This window comes from Mustela nigripes, chromosome 2 (assembly GCF_022355385.1).
Source record: "Mustela nigripes isolate SB6536 chromosome 2, MUSNIG.SB6536, whole genome shotgun sequence".
NCBI classification, from domain to species: Eukaryota; Metazoa; Chordata; class Mammalia; order Carnivora; family Mustelidae; genus Mustela; species Mustela nigripes.
In genome coordinates this window covers 4,810,236-4,829,021 of record NC_081558.1, presented here as the reverse complement: position 1 = coordinate 4,829,021, position 18,786 = coordinate 4,810,236, and the positions used below count along the sequence as shown (strand labels likewise).

Sequence of the window (18,786 nt, the reverse complement as noted above, 5' to 3'; positions counted from 1 at the left end):
CTCTTGAGAAAATTTCATCATGGACTAGGCGTAAGAAACTGTAATTGTTAAGGGTTGGTGTACTAGCTCATGGAGCTGTGGTCTTCATTCAAGGGGCAGACAGCCTGTGGTGACCTACAGGAAAGGAGCTGACAGAGCAAATACTTTGACCTCATTCTCCTCCTTTTTTCTGATATCCTGTTGGTGTTTCCCATTGGCTAAAACCAACAGGAAGCCAGAGGCCAAGGAAGTTTACTGTTATACTCCAAAGATGTCAGCATTCCAGACAGACAACTTGATGCATTAGAAGGAGTCAACAGAAGGCAGCCAGCCCACTCAGAAAAACAAGTTAAAAAAATAAATCTCAAAAGTTTGATGCACTGAAAAGATGTCCACTGTGACAAAAGCAAAAATAAAGATTTCAAATATTTCACTTTCTTGTTTATTGAGTCTCCCCCTACCATTAGAACATAAGTCCCATGAAAGGAAAGACAGTGTGTGTGTCTTTCTTTGTAACCCAGCCCCAGTTTCTGGACAGTAGAGACTTAATAAATATTCATAAGATAGATAAATGACTTTGTGCAAATTCTTTAACATCTCCAAAACTCCTGAGTTTTCTTATCTACTTGTTGCTGGGTGTTTTGGTTGGGCAAGAGGTAGAGTTGAGATGCTTTTGGCAAACAATCAGGATGTACCCTTACAATGCTTCTAAAACACCTACCTGCATGAGTTGATATTCATGGAAGTTTTGGGAAGAAACCATGGGGGAAAAAAAGAGAGAAGACAAAAAGGTAGAGAGAGTTTGTGTGTCCAGCAAGCAGACCTGTGTGGCTACATGGAGGTCCCTTAAGGGAAGGGATAGATGAGAGATGGTACCACATTTGGGAGTCAGAAGTGACTCTGTGCCCAAGTACAGCAGCTCCGGGGACCAGGACACAATGGCAGTTCCACACTGGAGACAGAACCTATTGCCTACAGCACAAGTCAGGAGGAGTCTCGGCATTCTGTGGACTGGACCTGGCCATGGGTAAGGATCACTGTGCTGGGTGGAACAGATGCTTGGGGAAAGCCTATGAGGAACTTGGACAAAGATCAAAGTCAAGATGGGAGAAACACATTCAGAGCAGAGACCGGAGTCTACTTCATCAGCACTCACAAATTCCTGAGAAAGGGGTTTCCTGAGAAGTAAGAAAGAAGAAGAAACACCATCTGAGATCCTATGGTCAAAAACTAGATTTGTAAATTGAGTAAGCCCACACTTGTAGCAAAGACAGATGCAGCTTGAAGGTGTCAAATCACACACAGTGGATAATTTCATCAAACTTAGGAATTATTCATGAAATAAGGCCATAGAAATGAGACATTACAAAGATTAATACCGATTTTAAAGGGATGTAACATTCAGGGAGAAAAGTGGTAAGTCCTCTCGTGCGTTGTACATTATAGGATTTCAAAAAAAAAGATGTTCCCCTCCCAGGGTAAGCATTAGAAATGTCTCCTTCTGAAGCTTTTAATTTTCTTTTTAAAAGATGAAAGTAGTTGATTAAAAGTATATTTGGAAATACAAACACCATTACATTCTAGACTCAATAAAGCCAAATAATAATGGTAAATAATCCCTAAGATTGTCAAGAGGAAATTCTTATCCTAATGTCTAAGAAGCATCATTTGAAACAAACTTTTTAAAATGCAGTTCAAAATCTCATTACAATGAGCAGGTAAGCAGTATCTAAGTGATTAACACAACGTTCTTTTTCATATTTAATGGTCATGGGAATGGGGAGAAGTAGTCAATATTGTTGATGTCTTCTGTTAAAGCTCTTTTCGGTCCAGCTGTCCCTTCAGCAGATTGGCCCCAGCTGAATAAGAGCTGCAACACACCTCCCCCATACCACGAGGGCAGCACCGTGTCGTAACTGACTGACACGGGTATGAAACCTGCCTCAAAGGGGGGCAGACACTGAGGTACAATCCAGAGCTCACCGTGGGATCTGGCTGAACCCACATCCTTCTTCTACCACATCCTGCCTCCCTTACCTTCTCTTTGCTCAGAACATTCCCTCAATAAATCATGAGCTCCAAAATCCCTGTCTCAGGCTCTGCCTTTAGGGAAACTGCCCTAACTACCCATTTTCATTTTGGAAATAGTAGTATTTGTAATGGAATTATCATGGAGTTGTGCTTGGAAATGGAAAAGGACCCTGTTTCAGTCGCTGGGCAAGAGCAGGAGATGATTTGGAAAACCGGGAGAACATGTCCTTCAGAGGGAAGAATATCAGAACCCTGTCCTATTACTGTGCAGCAGACTGGCACAACACTTTCTTGATGCATTCATTCCACAAACGTTATAGATTCCATGTGTGAGCCCAGTCTTCTGCTGGTCATAGGCATACAGAGACAAATGAAGACAAAACACAAGAACATCTGATTATAATTCAACATGCTGAGTATTACAAATAAAAGGTTGATAGCTTTAGACACAATGGAATGGAAAGTTAAGACAAGGAGGTGACCAGATGACTCAGAACCGATAATGGAAAGCTTCTCTTGAGTACACATTACTCTTGAGTAATTTGAAGTTTAGAAAGTTTTGACAGCTGTGGTAGAGTTACGTGTTTCTGCAACCAGACATTAAACAAGACATACAAGCTTCTCCCCATTCACAACCTATCACTGGTCTCAAAAGCATTTAAATTGTAGAGTGTTTGAAATTTAGCTCACAGTGTCCCTTACAGCATTGTTTACACTGAAAAGTTGGAGATGACATAACTCAGATTAAATACATTATAACACATGTATACCACAGACCACCATGCAGCCATGAAAGCAGAACAAGTTTCAAAAGGTTTGAGAAGTTGAAAAAAATGTTCATCTGACAAGAGCAAAAATAAATAAATAATAATAATAATAATAATAATAATAATACAGATCTCAGAATAGTATAGGTATACCTGCTCTAGGTCATCTTCAGGTGACACGAGACATCCGTCATTGTCACACTCTAGTTTTCACTTTACATGTAAAGCAGGTGCAACTAGCACAGTGTTACCAATAATTGGTTTTAGGCAAAGGGTGCCAAGGAGATTGTCCTACTTCCTGAAGAACTAGTGTAAATCTGCCCCCAAAAGGTCATGATCAGGGCCAGCACAAGGGTAGGGAGAAGAAAGCACCCACCTCAGGCACAATAGAAAAAGAGGCAATCCCTTGAGTAATCAAGATAAATACTATGTCAATGCAACATTTCAAAACATCAAAAATCAATGCAAGAAGATGCATGATAAACCCAACATCCGAAATGCCCGGGACTATGCCAGGTCATCATTTTTTTCCCCGTGGCAAAAAAGAAAAATGTGTACCCTTATATATATTTTCTTAATGTACTTTTAATTTTTTAATTTTTTTTTTAAATTTAATTTTATTTTTTTAGTGTTCCAAGATTCATTGTTTATGCACCACTCCCAGTGCTCCATGCAATACGTGCCCCTCCTTAATACCCACCACCAGGATTACCCAACTCCCCACCTGCCTCCCCTCCAAACCCTCAGTTTGTTTCTCAGAGTCTGGTCTCTCATGCTTCTCTCCCCCTCCAATTTCCCCCAATTCACTTTTCTTTCCTTCTCCCAATGTTCTCTATGTTATTCCTTATGCTCCACAAATAAACGAAAGCATATGATAATTGACTCTCCCTGCTTGACTTATTTCACAGCATAATCCCCTCCAGTCCCATCCATGTTGATACAAAAGTTGGGTATTCATCCTTTCTGATGGAGGCATCATACTCCATAGTGTATATGGACAATTTATCCATTTTATCCATTAATTTATCCATTTATCTAAATTATCCATTAATGTACTTTTTAAGACTGAATTTTTTTTCTAGAACTCGATTTTGAAAATATTATTGAGTTTACTGCCATCAAAACCAAGAAAGTAAAATTTTAATAAATTCTGATTTGGGGAAAAAATAAGATATTTAAACTTGAAATGTTTTCAGTTCTAATTTCCTTTACTTCAATTTTTCAACATTCTTTCAATTATTATAATGTTCTGGGGAAAGCACATTGTAGGCGGTCAAGAAATATTCCTTGATTGAATGGATCTTTATATTTATAGGATTGGAGAATGATGGAGTGTTTATTTTGAGTCCCTTTTCTCCCTCTAGTAGAGGCACTGGAGGTGGCGGGGGAAAGGGCCATACAGAAGGTAGCTTGATGTTTAGAGTAAGAAAAATTCTTGTTGTGGAGGCTACAGCCTTTACTTACCTTAGAAATATAGAGTTCCTGGGGCATCTGGGTGACTCAGTGGGTTAAGCCTCTGCCTTCGGCTCAGGTCATGATCTCGGGGTCCTGAGATCAAGCCCCACATCGGGCTCTCTGCCTACCTTTCTACCTACTTGTGATCTCTGTCTGTCAAATAAATAAATAAAATCTTAAAAAAAAAATCATCTGACTCTTGGTTTCAGCTCAAGTCATGATCTCAGGGTCATGAGATTGAGCCCCAAGTCAGGCTCTGTGGTGAGTGTGGAGCTTGCTTAAGATTCTCTGTCTTTCTCTGCCCCTCCCCCTACTTTCTCTCTCTCTAAAAAAATAAAAAACAAATTAAAAATGAGAGCACATGTCCCCTTAAATATATATAGAAAGAGATATAGATATAATTATATGGCTCCTTAAGGCCACTGTATTTTTGACCCACAGGTAACATCATCATTGAGACAAGCCTTTGTGTAAGTCTTCTATCAGGAAGAAGTTTAAGCATTACAAATTTATAGATCCTGATAGCTAAGAGAAAATGAAAACCCCAGTCCTTCTTTTCATATGTACCAAATTGTTGCAATTAAATACAAGATGTTGATAATCCATTGGTTACTCTATCAGTTAGTAAAGACCCGCAAAGAATACTTCTGAGTAAATCACTCTTGAAGCTCACTGCCTTAAAACAGGGATACTTGATTGCTGCTCCTCGGTCTCTGAGTTGGCTGGGTTGGGCAGCAGGGCCACACTAGCTGGGCTTGCTCACCTGACTGCGGCCAGCTATAGGTCCAACAGGTTGCCGACGGAGGACAGCCTCAGCTGGTACAATGCGGTGACATGGCTGTCCCCCATGTTTCTCACACCACTCCGGCAAGGTAGCTGGGTGGGGTCTCAGGGGGGAGGCAAGGATGCGAGGGCAAGTAAAACTAACCTTGTAAGGGGCAAGAAGACATGCACACCCAATTGTGAAACCCTCTGTCTTTGAGTCATTCTACTGACCAAAGCATGTCTCAAGGCCAAGCCTGAGTGAGAGCAATAAGAGGTCACAAAGTGTCAGGGAAGGGGTGTAGAGAGTTGGAAGTCCCCTCTTGAGGCCACCGATGCAATCAATCTACCACAACTTGTGATGGGTAGGAGCCATGCCGTCTTTTGTCACCATTCCTTAGAACTGTGGCTTCGTATTGAACTCTCTGCACAAGCAAAACACTGAGAACCAAGCTATCATAAGTGAACTCGTGGGTCAGCTTCCCTCTCAGGCTGTGGCTGCCACAAATAACAGACTGAGCCTCCATCAATCAAGTGTAATGTTGTCCTCCAACTGTCTAACCCAGGATCATTACTGAGCTAACTGAATCCATCTTAGGTGGTAAGCTGACCCATAGTAAATGTTTTTTCTTTCTTCTGTATCCCCAAACTAAGAATTCCTGGGGTGAAAGGAAGAAATGGAGAAAGAGAGGCACAGGGTCTGGAAGAGGAGGTCTGTGATCAAGAACCCACAGCCTAGCTCAGTCACCGATGGCTGTGTGATGCTGGGAAAGTTACCTAACCTCTCTGAGCCTCCGTTTCCTCATCCTCAAAATGGAGAGTAATCTTTCATTTACTAATTCATTCAATGTATTTATGGAGAATCCCCTAGATACAATTCCCTGTACTTGTAGAGCTCACAGTCTACACTGGAGATGCCTAAGAAAAAGAGAAGTTATAATGCAGGGTTAGAAAGCATGAAGCCCTTAGGGACACACACAGGAACATCTAATGCTACTTCAGGAGATTCAAGGAATGCTCCCTGGTGGAAGTGATGACTACTCAAGAAAAGGTAAAAATCAGTTGGATTTTGAGGAAAGGTATCCTAGGAGGAGGGAATGGCAGATGCAAAGTCCAAAAGTCAAGAAGATATTTTCCTTTCTGGTTTTAAACATGAGCTCTGGGGTCACCTGGGTGGCTCACTGGGTTAATGACAAGTTCTGACTCAAATAAGAAAGGCAAGATAAATTTTGTTCCTCAGTTTCTTTTTTTAATTTTAATACAAGGAAGCGAGAGACTTTATTGACTTTTAATTCTTTTGCATGCCAAGGTATTTGGATTTTAACCAGCAGGGGGATATGTTTTAGACTTTAATTCTCTCTAGAATTTGATAACAGGTGGAGCAAGTATTCCACTAAGTTGAGCTGTCCTAGCAAGACTGTGCTTTATATTTTGGCCACCATTCTATCCTAAAATTGCACTTCAATGATCGGCCAATCCTCTATTTGAAAGACATGATTGGTTGTAATACTTGTGATCACCTTGGGCTGTGTGGTTGGACAGTGAATAGGCTGGGTCTGTCCTACCTTGGTGAGGGTAACTGGACTGACGGAGTGAAGGAGGAAGAAGTTCCAAAGGGAAATCTGAATTGAACTTCTCTCTGTTAGACCTCTTCTGCCAGAATATGAACTTCTGGAGCAAAATCACATAGAGAGATTTTGTTTAATGTGACAATATACTGGGCAGAGATAAAGTATAATCTCTACAGGATACAGCAAGAACTGAGCAAGAACTCAGAAGGTTCCCACAAACTATATTAATTGTATTCTTCTTATTCTGTCACAGTCCTAGGAATGATAAGAGATCCTTTGTGACCATAGCAGACCAGAAAAAATATTTTAAAAAAAATTAAATTAGGGGCGCCTGGGTGGCTCAGTGGGTTAGGCCTCTGCCTTCGGCCCAGGTCATGATCCCGGGGTCCTGGGATCGAGCCCCACATCAGGCTCTCTCCTTGGCGGGGAGCTTGCTTCTCCCTCTCTCTCTCTCTCTGCCTGCCTCTCTGCCTACTTGTGACCTCTCTGTCTCTCTCTGTCAAATAAACAAATTAAAAAAAAATTAAATTAAATTTAAATTTTAAAAATTAAATTAATTTAAAAAAATTAAAAATTATGTCACAAAAACAAAACAAAACACCAAAATAAAGACAAGCTCTGCTACCAGCATGACACACAGAAGAATATTCCAGAGGATTCTAGAACATTCATTCCTGTGTACAGCACACATCTCCTGGGGCTCTCATAAAAATTCAAGTTCTGGTTCAGCCATTATAGGGTGGGGCCTGAGATCCTACTTTCCTAACAAGGTGATGCTGATACTTCTGGTCCATGGACCACACTTTAAGTAGAAAGACAGAAGGGAAGATATATGCATTTTATTGTTCCAATTTTAGTGTATGTGCTGCCGAAGCAAGCACAGAGGATATCTTCATTTTTAAAGTTTCATCTCCCTCTACTCTCCCTGGCAATCAAGATTTCATGCAGGATGGAGGGCTAGGTCGGATGGTGATGACTTTGTGAGCAGGGTGAACCTTAGCCAAGTCCTAAGAGAGTTTCTGGAAGGAAGAGATGTTGTTTCCCTGAAAGGTCCCAGGAAACCAAAACACTTTCCAAAGGGTGTAGTCATCAAGCATTGCCAGTCTCCATGAAATGCTGGGATTCTGCTCCATCCAGCACTCCTACTCACCCACATAACTGTTTTTTCATTACTATTATTTTTAATTTGTCAGAGAGAGAGAGAGAGAGCACAAGCAAGCAGAGTGGCAGGCAGAGGCAGAGAGAGAAGCAGGCTCCCTGCTGAGCAAGGAGCCCAATGCGTGACTTGATCCCAGGACCCCGGGATCATGACCTGAGCCAGAGGCAGCCGCATAACCAACTGAGCCATCCAGGCGTCCCCCACATAACTTTTTTTTTAAGTGTTTGCACAAAAAAAAGTCCATTTTTTATTTTTATTCATCCACTAGGGCCATCATTACTATTTTACTGACCATTTCTTTAAAAGCAAGAGGAGACTTTGTCAAAGAGTAAGTCAGTGAGTCATACAACAAATCACTTATTGAGGGCTGCTCTGTGTCAGGCTCACGAGAGGTGCTGGAAAGGCATGCTTGTGGCCATGCACCAACAAACTTAGGAGAAACCAAAATGGCAACCAGGTAAGCTAGGTATTGCCATTGCAGTGGGATCTGTTACTTCCACAAAATTCTAGAAACTCAAAGAGCAGAACACGGAAGATGAACTGATCATCTGGGGCAAAAGTTCTTGTTTTCCAGAGCATTCTGGGGCTGGAAGATCCTGCTTCTGTGCCTTAAGCTGTGCCTTTCAAAGTAGGCTCCTGTAGGCACCTGCTTTCCTCAAATGTTGCTTCACGGCATATTTGAAAGTAAGAAAGAACTTTATCCCTATAAGAGAGAAATCAGAATTAGAACCAACAGGATTATTACAAATGAGATTCCATGGATCTTATAAATACAGAGAGAGAAATACATCAACAAACACCAGAAAGATAAATACTAAAATGTTAACAGTGATGGTCTCTAGTGAGCAGTGTGTTTGTCTGTAGTGCCACAGGCACTAATGGCAAACTTGAAAGCTGTTCTCACTTCTTCACTGTGGATAGCATCCACTCTAGAAGCAAAAAAGCCAAATACTTGTTTGTCAAATTCCTTTGTAACAATGTGTCATCACATGATACAGTTCTGACAAACTAAGTGAATAGGAAATCCACTGAGGGGTTTCTGGGAAAGCTTTTGTTTCCTGGGAAAGGGAGAAAGCTTCACCACTTCTGCACCATCCCTCTTGCCTTCAACATGGTCGTGATGTCAGGAGCTATGGCAGCCATCTCACAACCATGAAAACTGAAAAGTAGGGAAAACCTACATCCTTTACAACATTCCTGAGCAACAGAACCAATAGCAGCAACAGCTAACTCTGAGCTTCTATTCTTGCAGGAAAAAAAGGAGAAGAAGAATTTCCTATTTAATTAAACCACTGAATCTTAGTTACTTGTGTTTGGAATAAATCAGTGAAAGTATAAAAAATCCTAATCAGGGATAGAGGAGCCATTGTGTAGAGCAAAGTTTTACAACTCTGCAAATTTTATTTATTTAATTTTTGTTCATTCATTTATTTTTTTTTAATTTAAGTATGATGAGTACTGGGTGTTATTCTCAACTAATGAATCTGTTAAACATTATATCAAACCTAATTATGTACTATAGCTTGGCTAACTGAATTTAAATACAACTCTAAATTTTGAATAGAGATGATAGCAATGCAAAATTATGTGGAATGAGGTGGAAAAAAATGTTTTGCCTCCATTTGCACATTTGTTTCAATGTCTGTGAAACTAAATATGTTTAGTATAATTCATGTAATTCATATGTTAATATATATTTAATTCATGTTAAATACATAATATAAAATTTTATGTATTATATATAATTATGTACTAATTATATAACTTTATAATTATATATATATAATTCTAATATCTATATATCTATATCTATCTATCTATATATAAAATTATCAACAAGAGAACCTGGCAGATGTTTTAACTGGCTCAGAAAAGAATGCAAAGTATAGACATGTGTATATATTACATAATACATATATAATATATACTATATATCATTTATACAAAATATATAGAACATTACATGATTTGTATATAATGTATGCAATATATAAGATATCTATGATACATGTTACACAATATATTGTATATATTACATAATATATGTATCTGTTCTGCACATTCTCTTTTGAGCCAGGTTAACATTCACCTCACTCCCTCACTGATTAATGAGTAGAATAAAATATTTAATGTATGCTCACATTCTATCTGAGTGAGTCATGATTCTATCTTGTTTAGCTCACACTTGTTTAGCTCATACTAAGGGGCAAAGCTGGGATTTAGCCCAGGAAGCCTGGCTCCCGAACCCCAACTCTTGAACACAACACTTTAGCAAATGTGCTAATATACATGGACACATTTAGCTCACAGAACCAATAGCAGCAACAGCTAACTCTGAGCTTCTATTCTTGCAGGAAAAAAAGAAGGAGAAGAAGAAGAATTTCTTATTTAATTAAACCACTGAATCTTAGTGTGCAGTGGCATCTGGTATTGCTAAGAAGCAGTGTTTCCATCTGAACAGAACCCACATAAAACACACCGTCTCTCACCGTTTTAGAAGTGGAGGGGACGGAAGACAGTAATATCCCTGAGCTCTGGGTCTCAGAGCTGGGTTTGATCTTCTTGGTAATCAATCTCCTGTATTCTTCCCGTACCTGGAGGGAAAAACACATCACAAGAAGCTGAATTATTCCCAGATGCAGGGATGTGAGCTGACACAGGCATGTTCCCCCGAAGACTGGGGCTGGGAAGGGCAAATGCTGTGCACCTGGCGGTTGAGCAGACAGTGAATGATGAAGATGAAGGCCCCCTGCAGGCTGTTGATGATAGTGAAGAGGTAGGCCATGATACTCGCCATGGGTCCAATCTGGAAGAGGCCTAACACCCAGGAGCACCCCAAGATGAAGAGCTGGGCAAAGGCCTTGAGTGTCAGTAACCTAGGGGAGAAGATTTGGAGACAGTAAAGCTCTGGGCAGTGGCTGTTGTCTTCATGGACTGTGCCCCCACCACTCACCCAACACCTGGGTGGAAATAAAGGTGCAGTGGCGTCTCCAAGCCCAGAATCAGGGAAATTGAGTCCCGCTGGCACTTAAAAGGCAGTTGGCCTACAGATACACATGCCACAAGGACGTGTGGACACATATATTTAATGTAATGGTGTTGATAGTGATGAAAATGCTCAAAGGACGTACAGATCAAGAACTGAGCACATGCTAAATGAACGGTGATGTCGTAGGATGAAATACAAGGACGTTTTTTTCTAATTGAAGAAAAACTTGCATAATATAAAACTCACCATTTTATCCACTCAAAGTGCGCAATTCAGTGGCACTTAGCATGCTCCCGATGCTGGGCAAACATCATCCCCAGCCACTTCTAAGACATTTTTATCACCCCAAAAAGAAACCCTACACCTATGAAGGATTCGTTCCCCATTTCCTCCCCAACTAAAACAGCCCCAGTATCCATCTACTTGAGAGGAGATAAACAATATTTGGCCCATCCATACCCTGGGATATTACTCAGCCTTAAGAGGGAATGAAATTCTGATATCAGCTATAATGCAGATGAACTCGGAAGACATTATGTCAGTGAGAGAAGCCAGTCACAGAAGGACACGGAGTATATGATTCCATTTATAGGAAATGTTCAGAATTAGGCACATCTATAGAGACTAAAACCTAAGCCAATTCACAGATGCAGTGGAACGCCAAAGTGGAGATAAATGTGCCTTAAAAACTGATTTTCAGTACTCTTGCTTTCAAAAAAAATAAATAAAAGCAAATAATAAAAACACTTTTACAATTTTATTTATTTATTTGACACAGAGAGAGAGAGATCACAAGTAGGCAGAGAGGCAGGCAGAAGGAGAGGGGAAGCAGGCTCCCCACCAAGCAGAGAGCCTGATGCAGGTCTTGATCCCAGGACCCTAGGATCATGACCCGAGCTGAAGGCAAAGGCTTTAACCCACTGAGCCACCCAGGTGCTCCAATAAAAACATTTTTGAAGATTTTATTTTTAAGTAATCTCTACACCCACATGGGGGTCTAATTCACAGCCCTGAGATCAAGAGCTGCCTGCTCTACTGATTGAGCCAGACCAAGTTGCCCCTTAAAATCATTTTTTTAAATGAGATGAGAATGACCATATGCTATAGGGGTAAAGGTACAGGCTCTGGGTACCTGTGGAAACTGCCTCAGTTTCCTCAAATTGATATAGGGACAATAATGCAATTCCTACAGGGTGGTATTACTTATTCTACAGATTAAATGAGATAACAAAATGCTAAGAGTGCTTACAGTAGTGTCTGGCACAAAAACATTTTTGTTAGTTGTTTTTAGCCGTAAGTATTCATATGAAATCAGATACCTATTATGTGGAAAAATCCCGAAGCTCAGAATATGTATAGTATCTAATTATTTATGTAATAGAAGGAGAGTGTGTATAGAATATCCTGGAAGGAAGCCCAATTCATGTGATAATGGTTGCTTAAGGTGGGAAAGATCTGGGGAACTGGGGGTCAGAGAAGAGAGAAGGAATTGCTTTCCATGTGTTCCCCTTTTCACTGCTTGATTTTTCTTAGCATTGCATGTATTAACTTTGTTTTATAATTTTTGCATCAACTTTTTGAAAAAATTATTTTCTAAAAATTTTTTTCTAAAAATGTTTTTCCAAAAATTTTTCTTAAAAATTATTTAAGATAGATGAGGGATTAGATACTGATAGGAAAATAAGCAAAGGACATCATATGGTTCCTGACAATAAAACCTAGACAATGTCTGACTTTGGTAGGTTCTTAAGATGAAGATTAGTTGAGGGGCGCCTGGGTGGCTCAATCAGTTAAGTGGCTGCCTTTGGCTCAGGTCATGATCTTAGGGTGCTAAGATGGAGCCTCTCTCATCAGACTCCCTGCTTAGGGAGTCTGCTTCTCCCTCCCCCTCTGCCCCTCTCCCCACTGCTTTGTGCCCTCTCTCTCAAATAAATAAATAAAATCTTTTTTTTAAAAAAAAAAGATTAGTTGAGTGATGAAGTTAAGAAACACAAATGGCCTATAAAAGTATGAAAATGTCCCACATCTGTAAGATAAAATAACATATACAGAACTAACATAATATGATAGACTTTTTCACCTATTAAATCAGCAAAAAGACTCAACAAAAATGATACATTCTGGTGTTGGCAAAGCTGTAGGTAAACAAGCACTCTTGCAAATGGAAACAAATTTTCTGGAAAACAATTTGCAATATATATTGAAAGTGTGACAATCCAACCCACCATCTGACTGAAGCAGTTTTATGCCTACTGTTATGATCCAACAACCACCGATGTGGAAAAGGATCTATCTACAAGGGTATTCAAAACTGTATTGTTTAGGGGCGCCTGGGTGGCTCTGTGGGTTAAGCCGCTGCCTTCGGCTCAGGTCATGATCTCAGGGTCTTGGGATCGAGTCCCGCATCGGGCTCTCTGCTCAGCAGGGAGCCTGCTTCCTCCTCTCTCTCTCTGCCTGCCTCTTTGCCTATTTGTGATCTCTCTCTGTCAAATAAATAAATAAAATCTTAAAAAAAAACTGTATTGTTTATAATACCCCAACTCACCCCAAGAAATCAGAAACAACATGAATGTTCCATGACTAAGGCAAGATTTAAGTAAGCTGTGCTGCATTCTTACACTGAAATGTTTTACCAAAAAAAGATACTGTCAAAGAATGTCTAGTTAAATTGAAAAATATTCATGACATAATTAAGAGAAAAAAATCATTACAAATATAAAGTAGATGGCAAGATTCTGTTTTTGCAAATATGCACATATCATTGTGCACAGTAGATGAGTTATAAAATATATTAATAGTTTCAACATAGGAAACCCTCTTCTTGGTAACTGTGTTACTATTTCATAAGCCAGATGAAGTGGGCAATGTTAGCATCCCTAGTGTACAGCTAAGGAGACAGTTTTAGAGAGGCTATGTAACTTGCCTGAGGTCACACAGCTTACAAGTGGCAGACCTGACATTTGAGACCCCAAATCTAGACGCTGTGCTCTTCTGTCCTATGCACAGGACCAGGCATATGAAAGGTACTCAGTGAATGTTTGTGGAGGAAGATGAGGGAGATTGGAAAAGGAGAGAAAAGAAAGGAGGTTCTGTACCTGGTATCTTTGAGTGTTGAGACTTCAGCATTGACACTGGAAAGCTTCTGCCTCAGGACACATAGTGTCCAAGTCAGGAGGATGGAATTGATCTACAAAGTCAAGCAGAAAGGACTGAGAGATTGGGTATACAAATGGACAATGGCCAGACCACCTCCCTGCGAAAGACTCATAGTCTGCAGTAAACACTCCAGGAAGCAGTTGACCCTAAACAACCAGCTCTTGATTGGTAACTGACAGTCTTCCTAATTTCTGCCCTCACTTCCAATTTAGAACCAAAAGGAGAAAGCCAAAATGCTCCCCTAAGCATTCACAGAAGATGCCCTGCTTTGAGTTAGCTTGGCTTTAGGGTCCCAAAGCCTACAGTCTCTGCTCAGGGCACACCTGAAGCCTTACCTTTTTTATCCCTATAAAACTTTCCCACTCTTATGCCTGCTTTTGAATCTCTGCAAAGTGCAAGTGATGGTGACTGACTCCCTCACTATAGCAATAAATAGCCTTTGCTGGTTCTCATCTGGGTGATCACCACTAAGTTTCACTGTATGCATATGGAAAGTGAGAATCAAGATTGGTGCCCTGCCTCAGTTGAACTGTTGAAGACCTAACCCCCAGGACCTCAGAACGTGATCTTATTTGGGGTTAGGGTCTTTACCAGAGGTGAACAAATTAAAATGAGTCATAGGTTGGGCCCTAGTCCCACATGACCTTATAACACAGGGAAATTTGGACACAGACACAGTCAAGCACAGAGAGAGGACCAACTTCTACAAGCCAAGACTCCTGAGGTTACCAGTCTTCTTGGATAGAAAACTGGAATGGATCCTTCCCTTGAGCCTGCAGAGAGGACATGGCCCTGATGACCTCTTGATTTTATACTTCTGGCCTCCAGAGCTGTGAGACAATACAATTCTGTTGTTCTAAGCCACTTTATTTGTGATGCTTTGTTATGGTAGACCTAGGAAACTAATACGTACCACCACCCCCCCCCCAGTCTTACAGAAGTCAGAGCAAAACCCATCTGGAGGAATACAGTTTTAAGAATTCCCAAGATTTAGATCAGTGGGATAGGAGCTCACAATGAACAATTATATGTGACACAAGGAAAAAAGCCACCATGAGTGAGAGTCAGAAGAAACATCAACTTGTAGGACTGTTGAATCTGGGTTGGAGGTAAGAAGGCAAGAAGATGGTGGATAACACCCCTAGATTCCCAGAGAGTAGAACAGTGGGTGCTAGGGCTGGGGAGTGGACAGGGGAAGATGTTGGTCCACAGTTACACAAGGTGAATAAGTTTTAGAGATCTTATGTGACTACAGTTAACAATAGTGTATTGTATACTTGAAATTTACTAAAAGGGCAGATCTTAGCATCCCAGTGTTCATAGCAACAATGTCCACAATAGCCAAACTATGGAAAGAGCTGAGATGCCCTTCAACAGATGAATGTATAAAGATATGGTCCATATACACAATGGAATATAACTGAGCCATAATAAAGGATGAATACCCAACTTTTGTATCAACATGAATGGGACTGGAGGAGATTATGCTGAGTGAAATAAATCAAGCAGAGAAAGTCAATTATCCTATGGTTTCACTTACTTATGGAACGTAAGGAATAACATAGAGGGCATTAGGAGAAGGAAGGGAAAAATGAAGTGGGGGAAATCAGAGGGGAAGATGAGCCATGAGAGACTGTGGACTCTGAAAAACAAACTGAAGGTTTTAGAAGGGCGGGGGTGGAGGGTGGGTTGGCTTCATGATGGGTGTTAAGGAGGTCACGCATTGCATGGAGCACTGGGTGTTATACATAAACAATAAATCTTGGAATACTATATCAAAAATTAATGACATATTGTATGATGACTAAGATAACATAATAAAAATAAAATAAAATAATAATAATAATAAAGAAAAAGAAAAATGAAAAAAGGACAGATCTTAAGCGATCTTACCACAAAAAAAAAGAAAGAAAAACAGTAACTATGTGAGGTGATAGATATGTTCATTAGCTTGATTGTGATTATTTCATGATGTATATATATATAAGTCAAAACATCAAGTTTCACATATTAAATATATACAATTTTTATTTGTCAGTTACACCACAATAAAGCTGGGGGGAAAAAACAGCTCTAGGCTTTCCTTTGCTTTCAACCCTCAGTTTTCTTCTCCTCCCTGATCATCAAATACTCTTAATTTCTTTCTCTCTTTTTTTTTTTTCTCATTCAATGTCTAACCTCAGAAGGCATCAACAGACTCATTCTCAACACAAAGGACAGATAAGATTATCTAAGGATCTATCCCCTCCAGGGGATTTGCATGTTGGCAGAGAAAAAAAAATCGCAAGTCAAAGAAATTACACTCTAATTTGGAAATCTCAAGAACCAGGGATCAGAAGGGAGAGTGTTTGAGAAAAATAAGTGACCTCAGTTATGCAAATTCCACTGGCACTCCCTGATCTCTGGGTCTCCTTATTCCTGCACCAAAAGATACGGTGTCAAGCGATTTTCTTACCATGATGATGGCACAGACTGGCCCCAGGAAACTCCAGATGAACCCTCGGTCTGTATTCAGCCAGCAGCTATGGAAAGAAAGAGCAGTCAGTGCTTGTCTCAGTCTTGACCCTACAGTTACTCCTACCCCAGCAAATGCACTAATGGAGGAGAGTATAGAGAGATGGCCCTGAGATGAAAATTCTCATGACATGGCAGGTTACAGTTCAGTTTTCTTTGGGACACAGCAAGTCTTCTTTCAGACTTTCCTCCTGGGTAAATATCCCTGAAGTATTCACTAGGTGCCATGAGTAGAGCTCATCTTCAATTCATAATCTTTGTTTTAACCTCTTCCCCCCTATTCAGACCTCTTCACTGGTACACCTGCTCCTTCAAATCTCAGCTCAGATGTCATCTCCTTTGAAAAGCCACTTCTGACCATCACTATTCCTGGTCCATCTCTGGCAGGGCTTGCTGGTTTCTTTCTTTTCTTTTTTAAAGATTTTATTTATTTATTTGACACAGAGAGAGAGAAGAGAGAGAGAGAGTGATCACAAGTAGGCAGGCAGAGAAAGGGGTGGGGAAGCAGGCTCCCTGCTGAGCAGAGAACCCAATGCAGGGCTCCATCCCAGGACCCTAAGCCGAAAGCAGAGTCTTAACCCACTGAGCCACCCAGGAGCCCCTGGACTTTGGACTTTTGTTCATCTCTGAATACCCAGCCCTCAGTGCAAGTCCTGGCATGGATGAGACATTCTATGATTATTTCTTAAAAGTAATGGAGGGAAAATCGGGGGGCGGGGAATGGAGAGAGAGAAGGAAGAGAGAATTCAGTGCCTCTTTCCAGCATGTCTCTGGTAATTTGTTGTTTTCACCATTTCACAACCATTCCACCGTGTTCAGGAAGAGCACCCCAATATTCCTTTAGCAAAAGTGTGCCCCCCTCTCTACACAAGAGAAGGAAAATAATCAAGTTTGGCCAAGCAGGCATTCTCTCCCTGGCACATGAGTCTCCAAGTAGTAGTAATAAAAAGGTGTAAAATGCACAGAAGATGCTGTCCCTGTTCTTTCAGTAAATTTACTTCAGTAAATACTGGCCAACTTCCTTATCAGTTTCTGCATCTCTGGCTGGAGGCATCAGATTGAAAGCTCTGAGAATTAGCTATCTGGGAGCAGCCTCAACCAATGGCTGCTGGAAGGGAGCTGGTCAACAAGTATGCCCCCTGGGTGAGATATCAGAAGTACATGCCCTACATAGTTTCCCAGAGGTGCCCACTGAGCTGGAGCCATTACCTGCAACCACACCTGCTCAGAAATGCACCGTGTTTCTCCTTCTCTTCCCCATGCCTAGTGCTTCTTCTGAAGGTCACCTCAAATCCTTGTCAGTACTTCTCTCTTCCAAAACTTTCTGTGGTTCTTACCACCTGGAAGGTATTTTCCAAATTCCATGCCCCTCCCCCAGTTTCCCCTTCTCTCAGCCCAATCCATCCATTCTCCAAACACACCTTGAGCTCTCCCTTGGGAAGCTATTGCCTTCATCTCTGTTGCACCCCCTTTCCTCTTTGCCTGTGTACATTTCAGTGGAGCTTTCAAGACTCATTCAAATACCACCTCCTTCAGGAAGCCTTCCATGAACTTTCCAACTCCCGTGTATTATCATCCTTCTCTGGTCTGTCAGTGCTTCTATTACCCACACCAACATCGGACACTTCATCATGGTGGCCTTACATTGTCACTTCCATCTCCTGATAAGTCAAATCCGAATTCAGTTTGGACACTTCCTAGCTTCCTAGCTAACTGTGCTGAGCCTCATTTCCTCTGAAGCTACTACCATTCATTAATCTGTTACTTTAGGTACTACCAGGTGCACAGGTTGTACACTGCAAAAATCCAGAGGACACTCTTCACACTGTACACAATGGAGACTCAGTCCTCGCACATAAGATTTCGGTTGAGAAGTACCAGAGGTAATACATATTTGTAAAGCTTGCAGGATTTAGGTTTGGTGAGTCCCCACTAACTATGGATTCCTTTCCATCCCATCTTATCTCATGACCTCACCTGAAATATAAACCATCAGTAGTAGGCAAGGGGAAAACCTGGATATTCAGTTCCCTCACCAAAATAAAGGGGGGAGGGGAATCAGATGGGGAGAAGAAACATGAAAGACCATAGACTACAGGAAACAAACAGGGTTTTAGAGGGAAAGGGTTGGGGGAGATGGGCAAGCCATCTTGGGGCTTGATGATCTTGGGGGGTGATGTGTATTAAGGAGGGTATGTATTGCATGGAGCACTGGGTGGATGTATGCAAACAATGAATCATGGAACATGACATCAAAAACTAATGCGTTACTGTTTGGTGACTAACAAAACATAATAAAAAATAAGCAAATGTCTTAAAAATAAATAAATGATACTCACCAACACACTACCTAAAATCCTTTCATATGAACCATGTGATAAACAAACCCTGCTTTAAAATGGA

General features: G+C 40.8%; 1 protein-coding gene across 2 annotated transcripts in view; it reads right to left on the bottom strand.

Annotated features, from left to right (window-relative positions):
• Positions 1–7,963: 7,963 nt before the first annotated feature.
• Positions 7,964–18,786, bottom strand: part of ADGRE1 (adhesion G protein-coupled receptor E1) — a 47,147-nt gene continuing 36,324 nt past the window's right edge. For both annotated transcript variants that reach the window (XM_059388817.1, XM_059388818.1), the window contains 5 exons: positions 16,325–16,391; positions 13,809–13,900; positions 10,432–10,600; positions 10,214–10,318; positions 7,964–8,427 (listed from right to left, as the gene is read on the bottom strand). In XM_059388817.1, coding sequence (XP_059244800.1) covers positions 8,422–8,427; positions 10,214–10,318; positions 10,432–10,600; positions 13,809–13,900; positions 16,325–16,391 — 439 coding nt within the window. In that variant the 3' untranslated portion in view covers positions 7,964–8,421. The remainder of the gene's footprint in view (positions 8,428–10,213; positions 10,319–10,431; positions 10,601–13,808; positions 13,901–16,324; positions 16,392–18,786) is intronic.